The sequence below is a fragment of the Muscardinus avellanarius genome (genome assembly GCF_963383645.1).
Source record: "Muscardinus avellanarius genome assembly, chromosome: 7".
NCBI lineage: Eukaryota > Metazoa > Chordata > Mammalia > Rodentia > Gliridae > Muscardinus > Muscardinus avellanarius.
The window spans coordinates 27,288,400-27,306,487 of record NC_137793.1 but is presented as its reverse complement, the minus strand read 5'-3'; the positions used below and the strand labels follow the sequence as shown (position 1 = coordinate 27,306,487).

The following is an 18,088-nucleotide window of genomic DNA, read 5'->3' as shown; positions in this document are numbered from 1 at the left end:
ACCCCAAAGACAGGGCTGTGATGCCAGGTCTCACATCATCCTCCCAGTATGGTCATAGCGATCAACGTTCTCTTCCTGCTTTTCACTATTATATTTTTCTGTTGGTTTTGGATTAAGAGGCTGAACCTGGTTTGTTGGGACCCCAGAATCAGGCCTCGGATCTAGGATGCTGGTAACAACTGTGCCACAGAAAGGGGTTAGGCAGAAGAAATATTGAAAAAGAAGGTATATGTAAAAAATAAAAAATATAAAAAATATTTTAAAAAAGAAAAAAGAAAATAAATTAAAAAAAGAAAAAGAAGGTATAATTAATGATACTCTCTTTTACATTTCTCTCATTTTATTGCATTTGATCTTGCTTCCATGAGGAAGTGGTTCTGTTCCTATCTAAAATCAAACCCTTTATTTGGACTCTTTATCTTATGTTTTTTACCCTCTTCGTAGGGATTCATCTTCAAATTGTCATCTCTTTCTGTCTTGAATCGTCTGCCATCATTACCAGACTCTTCCTGTCAAACTGAAATGAGCATTAATATCATACATATTAGAAAAATAACTAGTACTGTGGTGTAGTTCAGTGGTAGAATGGCTGCCTAAAATATGTGAGGCCCTGGGTTTGATCCCTAGCGCTGCAAATATAAAAAATAAAAATAAAGAGATGGAAATGTAGCTCAATGGTAGAGTATGATTTTAGAATGTACAGGTCTGGGTTTAGTCCCCAGCAATATTTTTTTTGGTGGTACTGGGGTTCCTGGAAGACCTTTTACCTCCGGGCTACGCTCCCAGACCTATTTTATATTTTTATTTGGAAACAGGGTCTCCTAAGCCAGCGCGGCTGGCTTTGAACCTGCGCGATCCTCCTGTCTCTGCTTCCCAAGCACGGGGATTACAAGCGTGCACCACCCAGCAATATTAAAAAAAAAAGAACTAAACCTTCCCATAACTCTATGTCACTCTGTAAGTATAGCTTCATGTTTCTTCTGTTATTCAGAAAATTTCTATATTTTTTTCCAATCTGCGAGCCTCCTTGTCCTCCCGGGTTAATTAACAAGGATTCTGCCCATCACTATATTGAAAACCCTTAGGAAGGACACAGATGACTATGACCATACCTGTTCAGGTGAGCAGCCTTCTGTTTCATGTTGCCTAAACTATTTCTGGTCTCTCACAGGAGGGTCCTCCCTTCTATTAGAAACACTGTCTTTTCTAGACTACTACTCCCCACCAAGGGTACTGGCTTCCTTTATTTTTATCCTTTCCACTCCAAGACATTTAAATGTCGACATTCTCTTGACCATTTTATTAGTGTATTGTAATGATGCAAAATAATGAGGTTCAGAGTGATAGGAACATACATGCACATAGTACTTGGTACATTTCCCTCCAAATCCCACCCACTCCCTCCTCCTCACCTTATATGTTATAGAGATTGGTATTGATAATTTCATATATATGCATAGTCTCCTTCCCCTCCCTCCTCTACCTCCTCCATTCCTTGAGTCTCTCCTTTTTCTGAAGTGTTTTTTTCATTCAATTTCTCTCTATCTTCCAGATATGACAGAAAAATTACAACTGTTTGCTTTGCAAGACTGGCTAATCTCACTTAGCATGATATTCTCTAACTCCATCCATTTTCCTCCAAATGATGTAATTTTGTTCTTTTTTTATAGCTGAGTAAAATTCTATTGTGGTATATACCACAACCTTATGGTCCATTCATCCGTTGATGGACACCATTCCTCAGTTCTCTTTTCTCTTCCCTCTCCTCTTCTTTCTTTTCTTTTCTCTTCTTCTTCTTCTTCTTCTTCTTCTCCTCCTTCTCCTTCTTCTCCTCCTCCTCCTCCTCCTCCTCCTCCTCCTCCCTTCTCCTCCTTCTCCTTCTTCTTCTCGCTTTCTCTCTTTTTCTCTCTTCCTCCCTCTTTTCCACAGCTCCCTCTAAAGGGTTTATTTTAATCTGTTCTCCTGTCAGTTACATATTATCTGCATACCAATGACTCCTAAAACCTGTGTTCATACCTAACACCTAAATGTTATCTAGACTTAAAGATCCACTTCCTATCTGATGTTTGCACTTAGACACCCAATAGATGTTTCAAATTAAATTTGATATTCAATATTCTCAAAAGAAATCTCTTAATCCTATATATATACCCCATATACCCATGCAGAAGACCCTGCTCTTAAGAAAGAATATTCTTAGTAGAATGAAACAATAATGAGCTTTTTGAAAATGCTAAACAGTTTAAAACATTATCCTAACATTATTTAATCAAATACTAAGTGTACAATCAAAAAATGACCCATAAAAAGTATCTGCCAGTAATCCTCATAAAAATTATTCTTAGCTTGGCATAGTGGTACATGACCGTAATCCCCATAACTTGGAAGTTTGAGGCAGGAGGAGCAATAGGTCTAAACTAACATGCTCAATTTATCTAGACCCTCTCAAAAAAAAAAAAAAAACAGTACTTGGAAGGCTGAGATGTGTGGATCACTAATCCAAGGCCAGCCTTGTTTACTTAGAAAGACCTTCAAGCTGGGCGTGGTGGCTCACCCTTGTAATCCCAGCATTTGCAAGGCTGAGACCGGGAGGATCTTTCCTGGACAGCCTCAGCTACTTAGTGAGGCCCTTTGCAACTCAGTGAGACCCTGTTTCAAAATAAAGAATAAAAATTAGGGCAGGGGGTGTAGCTCAGAGTTTGAATGCCCTTGGGTTCCATCCCCAGGCCCGCAAAAAAAAAAAAAAAAAAAAAAAGAAAGAAAGAAAGACTTTCAGCAATTTTACAAGACTCTGTTTCAAAATACAAACATATCAGTGTCAATCATAAAGCCAAACATAAGAAAGAGGGAAGGGGAGGGAATGGGTAAGGGCTAATTGGGTGATGTGTGCATGTATGTCTATACCATCTTGCATCCCATTAAGATGTATAAATACAATGCACCAATAAAAAATTTTAAATTTTAAAAATAAATAAAAAACTCTAGGGATGTTGTTTGGAAATAGAATGCCCATGGTTTCCATCCCCAGTACCAAAAGTAAAAAATATATTTTTTAATAAAAAGGACTGGGGATGTAGCTCAGTAGTAGAGCACCATTAGGTTCTATTCCTAGTACCCAACCCTCACCACACACAGAGTACTTTAAAGACATAAAGTAACGCTCACTAGCTTTTCCCAGTTGCAGGCTTGTGAAACCTCCTCTCACTGAGATCCAAACAGGAGGACTATATTCTAAGCTGTAGTCCCCTGATACAACTTCCCAACAGAATGATTATATTATGTGCTTGCTATCTCTTGCTTAACTTGATAGGCTCAAAAAAATACAACACCCTATGTATCATCTCTTTGTCCTTGCCTTCGAAACACATCCTCAGTTGTCTTGCTTCTTATCACCTCTGTTCCTAAGACTCTAAACCCTGCCAGAAGTGTCTCCCTTCAGAACACATATGCAAAGTCCCTTGAGAGGTTTTCCTGCAACCTGTGCCCTCCCACAGTGCATTTTCTATGAAGTCCCCCCCAAAATACATCCTCAGTGGGTTGGTTATGGTCTGTCTTCTCTTTACGTAAGATTCCTAAATGGATCCTCTTCATAATTGAAAATTCCCACTTCTGTACCCTGGTATACTAGGCCCTGCCTGACCTGGTACTATTTTTAGACTTGCCTTCTCAGCAAAACTATCGCCCTTCTGAAGATGCCATCCCTATTCCACTGTGTTGCCCCTGCTCCTCCCCCTGCCTGAGGGCTGCTCTCTACCTGGAGCTTCCTGTACCTTATGTTTTTTGCTCAAATAAAGCCCTCAAAAGCCTTCTTGAACACCATTGCTAAGTAGCCCCCAACTATCTACACTGTTACAGTGTGCTGTTATCTTACATTTACACATTATGAATTATATTTAGCTTTTCATAGGAGTGCAATGTACATACCCCAAAGTAATAAACATGCAAAAAAATTAAACTCGATCATATTCTGAAAATGGACATTAGGTATACAATCCACATACATGCAAAGAAAAGAAAACTGATAGCACACCAGATCCCTGCCTATGCATCTGTCCAGCAGTGAACTTTCTGAAACATGGGTGAGTTTTACCAGATCTTTTTTTATACAAATATACTATTTGTGACTTTCTTCTTCAGCTCAACCTAATATTGATGAGATTAAAGCCGGGTGTGGTGGCGCACGCTTGTAATCCCAGCATTCGGGAGGCTGAGACCTGGAGGATCGCGGTTTGCGGACAGCCTCAGCTACTTAGTAAGGCCCTCTGCAACTCAGTGAGACCCGGTTTCAAAATAAAGAATTTAAAAAAGGGGCAGGAGGTGTAGCTTGGAGGTCAAATGCTTCTGGGTTCCACTCCCAGACCCGCAAAAAAAAAAAAAAAAAGATTAGTCCATTTTGTTGCAAATGATATGAGAACACTTTTGCTTATTGTATGAATATGTCACAGTGCCCATGTCACTGTCAGTGAGCTTTTGGCTGCCTCCATACATTATCTGTTCCTCTGTGTCTTTTGGTGAATATTAAGCACAGGTGTCTATTAGGAATCCACCCAAGCGTGGGCATGCCAGGACACATGTGTACACCCTGTTCACTGCTACTACACAGAGTGTGGCAGGGCTATTTTTTCATTGCTTGCTTGCTTGCTTTTCTTTTTGGCTTGCTATTTTTTGTTTTCCAAGTCTCTTTTTCCACTGGGACATAAATTTCTTGAGTGCAGGTGCTTTGCATTACAATCATGAAGAATAAAGAATGAATGAATACACAAGGAAGCTACATCTACTGTTACTTTGCTTGGACCCATTATTCCTATCTATAAACCAGAACTCATCCTGAATGCTTATTTGTTATGAGGTTGTTAGAGGATGTTGAATCTGACAAGGTGTATAAACCATGAAGTTTTATTATTTATTTATTTATTTATTTATTTATTTTAGTGGTACTGGGGGTGGAACCCAGAGGCTTTCTACCTCTGGGCTATACTCCCATACCTTTTTTATATTTTATTTGGAAACAGGGTCTCACTAGGTTGCTGAAAGCCTCACTAAGTAGCTGAGGCTGGCTTCAAACCCGTGCGATCCTTCTGTTTCAGCCTCCCGAGCACGGGGATTACAAGCGTGCGCCACCACGCCCGGCTTAACCATGAAGTTTTAGAGAGAGATTGATCAGTATTATTTTCACTGTAGGCAGGATTAAGTTTCTATAATGACATTCCCACATGGTGACTTAAGATTCTAATAAGCCTACCTTTTTGTTCCCTGATGGAATTCCTTCTGTCTTCAATTCTGAGATTAGTCTGAGACATGGAGATGAACTGTGAGCTCACCCTTTAACTGAGTACATTGACTTTGATGACCATTTAGCACATTTGAACGGCATTTCACCATCTTCCCAACCCATTGCTTGTGTTTTCTCATGTTTTGGAAATCCTGGCATAGAGTTTTCTCTTGTGTTCTCTGGGTAGTGCCTTTTGCTTTCATCCATCAGGGTAACTTATTTGAAAAACAATTTTCACTCACATGGGTTGCAAACAAATAAAAGTTAAATGCTGAATTTTTACTGAGAGGAACAAGCACTTAACGATCCCAGTGAGTACAATGACTATTTGAAAAAGTTGTGTTCAATGGCTCTTCCAGCCACCTGATGATTGGGAAAACACAAGCGCTCCACTGACTCTCCTGTTGGAAGGCTGTTTAGAAATGATGACATTTTTCTTATTCTCCAGTGATGAGCTATACTAAATCCACAAAGTATCATCTTCCCTTCTGTGATTCTTAACATTGCCCATGCCATTTAAAATTCAAAGGGTAAAACTCTTAAAAAATTTTTTTTTGGTACTGGAGATGGAACCCAGGGGCATTCTACCTCCAAGCTACATCCACACCCTATTTTTTATTCATTATTGTTTTTTTGAAACAGGGTCTCACTGAGTTGCAAAAGGCCTCACTAAGTAGATAAGGATATCCTCGAACTGCAATCCTCCTGTCTTAGCCTCCCAAATGCTGGGATTATAAGCGTGCACCATCATGCCTGGCTCTTGTACAAATATTTTGAATTTGTGTTTTTGGAAACCACTGGATAGTGTGTTTGTGTGTGTGTGTGTGTGTGTGTGTGTGTGTGTGTGTGTATGTGTGTGTGTGTGTGTGTGTGTGTGTGTGTGCGCACACACATTACTGGGAATTGAGCCACTCAGGGGCATTCTACTCTGAGCTACATCCCCACCCTTTTGTTTTGTTTTGTTGTTTTAACAGGGTCTTACTGGTTGCTGGGTGTCTTGCTCCTTGCTGAGGCAAACCTTGAAGTTGCAATCTTTCTGTCTCAGCCAAGTACTGGGATTACAGTCATGCACAACTACTCCTGGCTGGATATTTATTTTGAATATTTTGAGTAGGACAATTGGAAGACATAAGAAAGAAAAAAAGAGAAAAGATAAGAAGGATGCACTTTATGTTAACTTTTTTTTTTCCTTCCTAGTGGAACCCTTCCTTCCAGTTTAGCCCTTTGCTGTGCACATGGCCACAGGCCACAGAGCTTCCATAGACTGTTGACAAGGAGCCAGCTATCAGAAGGCCTCTCCTGATACTCTTTGAGGGCCTTTGAACCTCCCCAGCACCCTCTTCAGAGCTCCAGCCACATCCTTGTTTCTCAGGCTGTAGATGAGTGGGTTCAGCATGGGTGTGAGAATAGTGTAGAAGACAGAGAAGACTCTGTCCTGGTCTGGGGTGTGGAAAGAGTGAGGCAGCATGTAGGTGTAAATGGCAGCTCCGTAGAACAAGGTCACCACCAGCATGTGAGAGGAGCAAGTGGCAAAGGCCTTTTTCCTCCCCTCCACTGAGCTCATGCGGTGGACAGTGGTCAGGATCCGTGCGTAGGAAGCAATCACCACAGAGAAAGGAATCAGCAGCATCAAAACACAGCACACGTACATCACCGTCTCATAGAGGGCCGTGTCCGCACAGGCCAGCTTCAGGACCGCGGGTGCCTCACAGAAGAAATGGTGAATCTCCCGGGAATTGCAGAAAGGAAAGCTCATGGTGATGGGGGTGAGGAGGAAGCCATCCAAGGAGCCTCCAAACCAGGATCCCGCGATGATCATCCAGCAGACCCGGCGGCTCATGAGAACAGGGTATCTCAGAGGATTGCAGATGGCCACGTAACGGTCATAGGCCATGAGGCCTAGCAAGAAGAATTCGGCTCCCACAAGGGTCAGGTAGAGGAAGTGCTGAGCTGTGCATCCCACAAAGGAAATGGTCCTTTGGCCCAGAAGATAGTCCACCAGCATCTTGGGCACAATGGTGGAGATGTACATCATGTCAATGAAGGACAGGTGGCTAAGTAGGAAGTACATGGGCGTGTGCAGGCGCACATCAGTGTGGATCAGGAAGATCATGACCCCGTTGGCCATCACTGCAGTGAAAAAGATGACAGAGACGATGGCAAAGAGAAGGCCTGAGGTCTCCTCTCTGCTGAACAGCCCTGTGAAGATGAAGTCTGTAGAGGTTGTGTTGTGCCCTTCCATCGAGACTAAGACCGTGTTGATGTAACCCAGAATCTTCCACATAAGATGATGACATTGCAAGGAATTAAAATAACAACATAGAGATTAAGCATCAGACCTCTAAAAGGTAGAAGAAAACACTTCAAAATAGTTTTCTTGATATTTTGGAACTGATATATAACAACTAATCTATACCAGCATATTAACCTATGCTAATTTTAAATTAAATTGATAATTATTAATCAAGAAATCTTTGAATATATTGGACAAGATGTCAGCAGATGTCACTGTACAACAATAATGCTCATAATAGCTGGAGGTGTATACTATACTATATAACAGTTGAACATAGTATGTGTATGCTATCATGTATATGCTTATGAATATACTTCCTTAGGAGGAATTTGAATTGGTTTGATTTATTTATTTATTTATTTATGTACTAAGGGTAGAAGTCAGGAGCATTCTGTCTCTGAACTATATCCCCAACCCTTTTTCATTTTTTAATTAATTAATTAATTTGGTGGTACTGAGGTTCCTGGAAACCCTTCTACCTCCGGGCTACACTCCCAGACCTATTTTATATTTTTATTTGGAAACAGGGTCTCTTAAGCCAGCAAGGCTGGCTTTGAACCTGCGCGATCCTCCTATCTCCACCTCCCAAGCGTGGGGATTACAAGCGTGTGCCACCACACCCGGCTAATTTTTTTTTTTTTAAAACAGGGTCTTTTTAGATTGTTAAGGGTCCCACTAAGTTGTAGAAGTTGTTGGCCTTGAACTTGCAATCTTCCTGTCCCAGCTTCCCGAGTACTAGGGTTACAGGTGTGCACCACCACACCTAGCTAAATTGGTACCTTTAGTAAAGGCATCATTGTTATGGTCAGCATAATCTCCTCTTGAAAACATCTTTGATCTGGCTGTGAGGGGTCTATGTCTGTCACTGGCCACTGGTAGGAATAATTCACCATTAGGGCCATGCATCATTTCTTTCATCCTGAGCTTACACTTAGTGTAACTTCAACCATGTTGTAGACATATTGTGTGGGATGAAATGAACTCACTAGTGCAAACTACTCTTGAAAACCAGAAACAGAAAGAGCATCCAATAAAAGAAGAAATTTCTGTTCAAAATTATTTCTGCTTATTTTTAAGAAAGAAATTTCAATTTTAGTATGGTGAGAAGTTAGCATTAGGAGTGTGATTAGTATGAGCACTAGCAATTAGTATTAGCAATTATAGTTCATAATAAATACACAGGAACTTGTGATTCTTAGGAAAATACACAGTGAGCTGTCCCGGGCATTATTTTTAGAAATTGAAATTTTTTCATAGTGCTTATTAATTAAGAAAAATTGAGTGACTGTGTCTCATATAATTATAGGTTATGATAAAGAAAATAATCCCAACAAATTTCATAAAGGTAAAGGATGAACTTTTGTGTGTTTTAAGGCTAAATAGGCACAAGACATTTTACTAAACTTGAGTTAATATGACTAAACTAATCTATTGCTCTCATGAATATTCTGAAACTGTAGGTAGTTGAGTCAATGACACAGAACATACTACTGAAAATAGTGATGATGACATTGTAGAGAGTTCACTTTGTGTCCGGTGCTGTGCTAAGGGCTTTGCATCTGTTTGCTCATTGGTCTTCACAATAAACCTAAAGAGGGAGCTATGAAACCCTCTTTCACTAGTAGCAGTCTTATGGGGTGGCCAAACCATCTGCTAGCTAACAGAATGTGTGAATGGGGCTTTCAATTCATTCTGGGTTTCCACCTATGACCAGAGCAATGGCTAGACATTTATTGTAGTTATCAAATAAAATGTGGCAACTTTGTGGATCTATTAGGTTTTTAGCTATAGGTAACCATTAATTTGCTCCATGAAAATTATTCATAATTGAGAAAGAGCACATAGGTTATTATAATCAGGACTGCTGTTTTTATAAGTGAAAACAATGCTTACCAATTTTTTTAATTTTTGCAATTTCAAAATATTTGATGTCAAGTTTCATAAATTTCCCTGATACTAGATACAGTGTCACTATCATTTACAATCTGCCTCATCTTATTTTTTTTCCTTTTCTATTTTTCATTAATAGAGGGCATTAAAATTTGTATGTCAAGGAATAAAGCTGTCTGATGTAATAGTCATCTAAGGATTAATCATACTTCAACTGTTTTCTACACTGTCCACATTTCACCACTGGCTTTTGTCATTACCTAAAATTTCAATAACACACAAAAAATTATATTATTTCACACAGTTAAATAACTTTATCTGTTATATGTACTCTCTTTAATATTTAAGTCTTCTGCTGTCCTACCTGTTACTTTACCTGGCTAGTTTTATATTACTAGAAAAACCAAGGCTAATTTTAATATCTTCCTAAAAGGCCTAATTTCTCAGCAGGTCCACCTCTATGTGAGCCAATATTCTAAATAAAATACATGGTTACACTGATCATCTGCTCCCACTAAGGGGATCATAAGGATCTATACTTACTGGGCACACATTGCAGTGCTTTGTTACGGTTTAGTGACAAGAAAATAGTCAAAAATGTCTGGAATTATTCTGTGCCTTTATACAGGGATTTTCTCCTGTGTGAAGTAGAAGACATACAGTGAAACAAAATTTAGAATTAGATGAGCTGAGTTCTTCTCCTGGTCATGACATTAATTAATTCTGTTATCCTGAACTCTCCTCAAACTCTCAGGGCTTCAATATCAGTTTATATTAGCTTCTATTATTTAAATTTATAGATAATATGTTACTCAGGGCTGATTTCAGGATCAAGTAAGAAATTCATAGTTGCAGGTGCAAACATTTCCTATAATAGAAAATAAAATACCAATGTTATATGTAAAAATGCTAATTATTTCAAAACTGTTAGAAAGCTGTAAGGATTTCCAATCTCTCTTGTAAGCATTCTGCACATTCAAAATCAATAAATTTGAATTGTAAATACCTGCTGATCTTCAGGTGTGTAAATTCAGGCTATCCAGAGAAGCTATTTCAGCTTTAGGTTCTGTATCTTTTTCCCCAAAATATCACTTGACTTTAAGAAAATGGTACTTAGTGGAATCTCCATAAAAACGCATGTGGTGTAAATTAACCCTGCATAAAATCTAGACATCTTTCAGGGGCATGGGTTTTCTTGGCCTGAATATTATAAGAATATAAGGGGGGAAACATTATTGAATAAAATTGGCATAACTTCATTGGGTAAAACTGTTTTCAGGCTTACTTAAATATCTTCTTATGACATAACACAATCCACCAAAAGAAAGCAATGCATTTATTTCATTCTGACATTTGCAGATATCCTTTCCTATTTTCTGGGGGACATATATGTAGTTAAGTAGGCATGGTTGCAAAATTTTCCCCCAAATTGTTACAAACTGAAGCTCCAGATCTGGTGGTGTTTACCTGTAATCCCAGCACTTTGGAAGTTGAGAGGAGGATTCTAAGCTTGAAGACACCCTCAGCAATGTAGCAAGACTTTCAGCCACGTAGTGAGACCTTGTTCAAAACAAAACAAAAAAAGGGGGATGCTGAGTGTAGTTCAGAGGTAGAATGACCCTGGGTTCAATTCCTGTCTTTTTCCTCAAACACACACACACACACACACACACACACACACACACACACACACACACACGAAGCTAAATGTGATCCTTGTTCAGGTCTGTGATGTTCTCTAAGCCAGCTCTTTCAATTCAGTGACAGTAGACCATCAGATCTGCAAATTACAACCTTTGCCTCCTTCTTCATGATTTCTGGTGGAGTTTCTGCCAAATGAAGGAGGGGATGTCACACTCTTCCAATAAAACAGACCTGTGTCTAGGCTGTTCTGTGCTATCTCAGATTAAGAGCCACCTCGTTTTTCTCTTTTAAACATTTGAAATGTCAGTGTTTGAATACAACTCTGAAGTCTTCCTCTGTCCTCTGTGTGCCGGGCTCTATCTCCCAGTTCTCATGTGCATTCATGTAAGACTTCTTTGCCAAAATGCTTAAGTTTTGTATACTTACTTGGAATCATTTTTGCAATTTTCAGTTTAAAATACAATATCTCAATTTTGACAGTTTATTCTAGATCAAATGTTTCTAGTACTAATAATGACATTACTTTTCTGTTTTTATACTGACACATCACACTGTTGACATGGTGTGTGTGTGTGTGTGTGTGTGTGTGTGTGTGTGTGTGTTACTGAGGATTGAACCCGGGGGCATTTTACCTCTGAGCTATACTGCAGACCTATTTTATTTTTAAATAAAATAAGTTGCTAAGTCCTTGCTAAATTGCTGAGGCTGGCATCGAACCCTCAATCCCTTTGTCTTAGCTTCTAGAGTACTGGAAGTGTAGGCTTGTGCCACCATGTTCATATCATTCATTTTATGCACCTTAAATCTTACAGTTCTTTTCACATAATAGGTTCTAAAATCAAGTTAATACATAGTTGTGCAATTTTGAAACTAACTACAAATGCATATGTTACTATGATCTCATTTGTATTTCTAAATTCTGCTTAGTATTAAAAATAATTGAAACGTTTAGAATAAACAAACTGAAATAAGAATCATCACAATATTGGATATATGAACGTTAATATACTAGCACAATTGGAAGTTACTTAGAACCACATCCCTTTGTGGACTGCAAAGTCCTCCTGCCAGGACCCAGGAAGAGAACACAAACCAGACTACACACACTTGGAGAGCCCTGCTGTTTCTGGTGGAAGTTTATTCTGTGCCTTGGTGTGGTGGGCACTAAAAGAATGCATGTGTGTGTCAGAATGGGTCTAACAAATGCTGTTGTCTGTGCACATTTAAAATTGTTATGGAAAAAAATATTTGTCAATTGCTTGCACCTCTGGAAGCAAGGCACAGAGCCTGGGCTTGAAGTTAGAGGATCTGCAAGGGCTGCCTCACACCACCAGTTCTGTGTTTTTAAAGTAAGCCTCTTCAATTCTCCAGTTATCCATGTCCTTATCTATAAAGACGAGGGCAAGAATGCAAGAACATTGCACCAAGCGGGGAGTCAGGAAGTCTGGTTCACAGTCTGTACTTTAGAAAGGAAAACTAAGAACAATTCTCCTTGAGCTCTTCTGTGCATTTCAAATATTATTGTATTGAATAAATGTAATTCACAAGACAAAAACTTTTTAAAAGAAAAAGAAAAAGAGTAGATGGTTTGTCAAAATTAGACACATAGACACATAACCTGCTATGTTAGAGAAAGGATTCTTTGTACTATTGCACTTAACAGCACCCATACAACCTGAGATTGGCGACACCCAACCAAGATAATCAAACTGATGATCTGTCCTCAAAGCATCAGCATCAGGGGTGGAGAGTGGAATTCTCATTCTTCCACTGAACTTGCATCTGAAATTTGCAGCCCAGGAGCTGCAGACCATCCTGCCTCAATTTTCTTAGACTGAACATCCATAAGCCTTGCTCGTAAATTATAGAGAATGTACATGCAGACAGACCACTATGAAATGTGAAAAGTCATCTGGTCATGGTAGTGCACCCTTGTAATCCCAGTTATTGGGAGGCTGAGACAGAGAGATTGTAGTTTCAAGCACAGCCTCAGCAAGTAGTGAGACTCTCATCAACCTAGTAAGACCCTGTTTTGAAATAAAATTGTAAAAATAGGGCTGAGGGTGTAGCTTGGAGGTAGAATTCCCATGTTTTCTTCTTTCTTTCTTTCTTTCTTTCTTTCTTTCTTTCTTTCTTTCTTTCTTTCTTTCTTTCTTTTTTTTTTTGGTGGTACTGGGGTTCCTGGAAGCCTTTCTACCTCCGGGCTACACTCCCAGACCTATTTTATATTTTTGAAACAGAGTCTCTTACGCTAGCGCGGCTGGCTTCGAACCTGCGCGATCCTCTTGTCTCCGCTCCCAAGCGCGGGGATTACAAGTGTGCGCCACCATGCCCGGCAAATTCTTATGTTTTCAATCCCAGGAACCACACACAAAAAAAAGGAAGGAAGGAAAGAAGGAAGGAAGGAAGGAAGGAAGGAAGGAAGGAAGGAAGGAAGGAAGGGAGGAAGGGAGGAAGGGAGGGAGAGAGAGAGAAATATGGAAAGTTAGTCATTTCCTCATTTCATATTTTTAAAGTAACATTATGTGGAGTCAGTCTAGGAGCCCCTCACCATTTGGCCTGTCCATTGTGAAATTCCTGCACAATTTCAACAGACCTGTCTTTTCATTAAGAAAGTAGAGCGGAATAAACAGAGAACTGATCTAAGTATAGAAGGAGCTCCTAGATGGTTCACTGGATACCTTAATTTAAATTTAGAATTTTACACTGTTTAGACAAAACTTAAAAGTATTAATCCAATAGTTTAGATTTTAAAAAGCTTTAACTTATTCATCTTCCTGAACTCCTCACAGTCCTCATATCTCTTCTCAGTTATCCAATCTGACTGCTAGCTGTTAAAAGAAATCACACTGCACACATCCCTTAATACACATTAGAGGACAGTATATAGATCACTTTCATTAAAAGCTATCAAACACCCAAATCTACCTCCAACTGTATTCTAACCAAAGGAGATCATTTGTCACCTACTTACAGCTTAATCCTCTCCAGGATAGCCATTTGTGGTCCAATGCATCATTCAAAGATCCTGAAGGTTATACATAACTTAGTAAAACAAAAACTTGCAAGCAAATACAAGAACTTTATGCAACTACACGTGGGTTAAAGAAAAAAACTTTCAGAAAATTGAAGATGTTCTTTTGCTAGAAGGGAAAGTGAGATATTAGGTGGACCTAAGCAATTCAAAGGTGGTGAAGGTTATAAATAATTTAGTAAAACAAAAACTTACCAGAAAAACCACAAGAACTTTATACAACTACACATGGGCTAGAGAATGATCAGAGACTTCAAAAACAAAATAGGTGTTCTATTGCTAAAAGGGAAGATGAGTTTTTTAGTGGACATGAGTTTTCCTCCAGTTCATCCTGAAGGGGAAACAAAACAATTCACAGTTGTGGGGACCCACAACCAGAAAGCTCCAAGATTGGTCCATCAGGGATTGTCAGCATACTGTCCAGGGAAGAGCCAGCACACACAGGTTTTTAACTACAATTTATGAACTTGATGGGACTGAAATATACACTAAAGGTATCTTTGCAACTGATGTAGGAGGTAATACAAAGAGAGGTTCGTGCTAACAGACCTTTAACAAAAAGGGAATTTTTTGAGATCTATACTAAAACAAACAAAAAGGTGTACCCTGGGAGCCCCTGAAGACTTGTGGATCACTGGTCAAATCACATGGTTTCTCCAGCCTCCTAGAAATCTTGATAATTCTTGCTTTCTATCCTGGCTGGGAAATTTTAGCATACAAAGAAAAACAAACAGTATAAAAACCTTTAAAAGCAGGAAGAAAGTCTCGGATTGTTAAAGCACAGGCTCTTCTGCATTTGGGGACCCTGGCATGACCAGGAGCACCCAGAGTGAGAACAGGAGGAGGAGCTTAAATGGCTTTCTGCAAAGTCCATGGAGGGCTCCTGGACAGAGCTGGTGCCTTCCCTGCAGACCTCAGAAGGCTCCTCACAGCTAATGAGGCCAGGACTGATGGGAATGGACGAATATGAGCCTTAAAGTCACATGGGCTTTGAGGAAGTATTTTCACTGCTGGGCTTCAAAGCCTAAGACTGACTTCTGAATGTTTCATGAGGAATTTCCTCCAGCAACTCTTCACAGGCAAACGAGGGAACAAATGCAAAAAGCTATAAAAATGAGAATGAAGCAAATATTTAAGGCTGAAACATCCCCAAATTGTTGAAAAACATTAACCTATACATCCAAGGAGTGCAATAAATTCCAAGTAGGATGAATGCAGTCTCCAGATACACCACAATTAAAATATTGAAAGCCAAAGATAAAAAAAATCTTGGAGTCTATAAGAGAAAGACAGTTCTTCTTGTTCAAGCACAACCCAGTAAAGTTATTTGACTTCTCATCAGAAACAAAGGAGACCAAAGGACAGTGGAAGATATATTCAAAGTATTGAAAGTAGAAAAGCCCTGTCTATCAAAACAATATTTATATATTTCAAACACAAAGGACAAATAAAGATATTCCCAGGTACAATTGATTGCTAGCTGATTTCTTTCAAGAAATAACGAAAGGAAGTTCTTTATGCTAAAAGCAGGTTGCCCCAGAGAATGATCTGAAGTCATACCAAATAAACAGAACAGGTAATTTCATAACTATTGAAGAGATAGTAGAACTGCATGTTGTAGTTTCTTCATTTTCTAAGCTGACTTAAAAAGCAATTCACAGCGATAAATTCATACATACACTAACATTATTTGGATGATTTCCTTTCCCCTTCCCCTTTTAAATACACTTAAATCATTACTGCTGTAAAACCTAAGTAGTTGCACAATCATGAGGAATCAGACAAATAGTCTTATTGGTTTCACTTGATCACAAAACTTCATCTTGTTGATATTCTCTCTCTCTCTCTCTCTCTCTCTCTCTCTCTCTCTCTCTCTTTCTCTCTCTCTCTCTCTCTCTCTCTCTCTCTCACACACACACACACACACACACACACACACCAGAATATCACATAAGTTTCTTTTCCAATATAACAGGTATGCTAAAATTGACAAGTTTATTCTTTCCTGCACCAAGTAAACTTGGCCATATAAATATTTTTAAACTTATTCACTCCAGAAACTGAGGGAGCTTTCCCCAACCACCACCACATACCAGTTTCTCAATAGTTTCCTTTTTGGAGTATTTTCAATTGATGAGTAAACTGCTTTGGAAACATCCAGAACTCCTTTCTTTAAATGAAAACTAATCTGGATAAATTATATATTGCATAGATTTCTCTACAGTTTCTTTTCTTTAGAACCTAAATACAAATACCATCTGGTATAATTTTAACCTGTATGCCTCACAGTAAAAATTTTCTGTCCTGAAAAATAATGCTTGATACTCTTGTGAGATCTCCCAATTAACAAAATTACTATTTTACCTCAAAGATTATTTATATTCAAGGCCGGGCATGGTGGCGCACGCTTGTAATCCCAGTGCTTGGGAGACTGAGACAGGTTTGAAGCCAGCCTCAGCTACTTAGTGAGGCTCTCAGCAACTTAGTGAGACCCTGTTTCCAAATAAACTATAAAATAGGTCTGGGGGTATAGCCTGGAGGTAGAAAAGCCCCTGGGTTCCACCCCCAGTACCACAAAAAAGATTATTTTTTTCAATATCAAAATGACCAGTTCAACATTGGACATTACCTTAGTCTTTACTGACTCATAGGAATATGAACTCGTGCCCAGTTGTTTTTACCGTTTCCACATCTTGCTCTTTCACAAGTGGATGGAATTATTTAATATAAGTTTGACATAGGACAGTTAATCCTTTCTGAACAATTAGAATTTAGGTTAAGTCATTGACTACTGTGAGAAAAGAAACTATAGAGTGATAGGGAGCCTATACACTCAATTAAAACTTTGATAATTTTCCCTTCTTACATAACATGTACTTAATTGTCACGAGGCAGTGACTTGATTTTCAATAACCACATTTAGGGATACAATCATAGGAATGCTTAGATAGTCCAGATGAAATTGTCATAGAAATAACAGGCAGTATCATTCACATATCATTTACATATCAGAATCATTTACATATCAAAATCTAATTATATCTATAAGTTTACAAATAGGCTGAATTCTTCATGTTAATTATACTTCCTGTAACTCAAGCACTCTTCTCTTGGCAAGAGCAAATGGAAGTTTATTCATGTCAGCAAAGGTGCCAATTCTGAACTTTTACTTCTAAGCTTATATTTGGATCAAGGAACTTAAAATCAGAAACCAGCATGGTATTTCTACATTTTTAGGACCTTTAGATAAGAACCCAGCCACGCATGGTGGCACATTCCTGTGATCCCAGTACTTAGGAGGCTGCGACAGGAGGATTGCAGGTTTGAAACCAGCTTCAGCAACTTAGTAAGACTCTCAGCAACCCAATGAGAACCTGTTTCAAAACAAAATACAAAAAGTGGCTGGGATGTAGCTCAAAGGTAAAAAGTACCTGAGTTTAATACTTAATACCACACACAAAAAAAGATTAGAATCTGGTGGTCATTCATCAACCGTCTTTTGCTCTTCCATTTTTCTTGACATTCAATTAAGACTGTAAAAATTTATTGTATTTTCACATTTTCAAATAAAAGCTTAAGTACAGGGTACTTAATTAAAAGCTTAATACAGGGTACACGGACATTTTATAAAATAATTTTATCATTTAATCTACTTAAAGATGAGACTTTATACCAGAGGGTAAATATTATGAATCACACTTACTTATAAAGTTAAAAACAGAAAATTCAAACCCTGTAAATTTCTTAAAGTCTAATGAGAAAATTTCTTGAGCCTATCAGTACTGGCAATCTAAAGAATTCTAAATAATGGAGATGAATCAACAGGAAGAAAACATGAGAATTTTAGATGTCTCTCATCTGATAAAAAGTTACAACCTGTTAAATCCACTCCCTACATGACAGAAAATTATCTGGCATAAACCAGTCCTGCCAAGTACAGGAAGTCACAGTG

At 38.7% G+C, this 18,088-nt stretch overlaps 1 protein-coding gene across 1 annotated transcript; it reads right to left on the bottom strand.

Annotated features, from left to right (window-relative positions):
* Positions 1-6,557: 6,557 nt before the first annotated feature.
* Positions 6,558-7,514, bottom strand: LOC308265238 (olfactory receptor 2T1; the record flags this gene model as incomplete). The annotated part of the gene is made up of 1 exon (XM_080698835.1): positions 6,558-7,514. One exon carries the CDS (start codon positions 7,512-7,514, stop codon positions 6,558-6,560), a length of 957 nt encoding a protein of 318 aa, XP_080554961.1.
* Between the last annotated feature and the right edge of the window lie 10,574 nt (positions 7,515-18,088).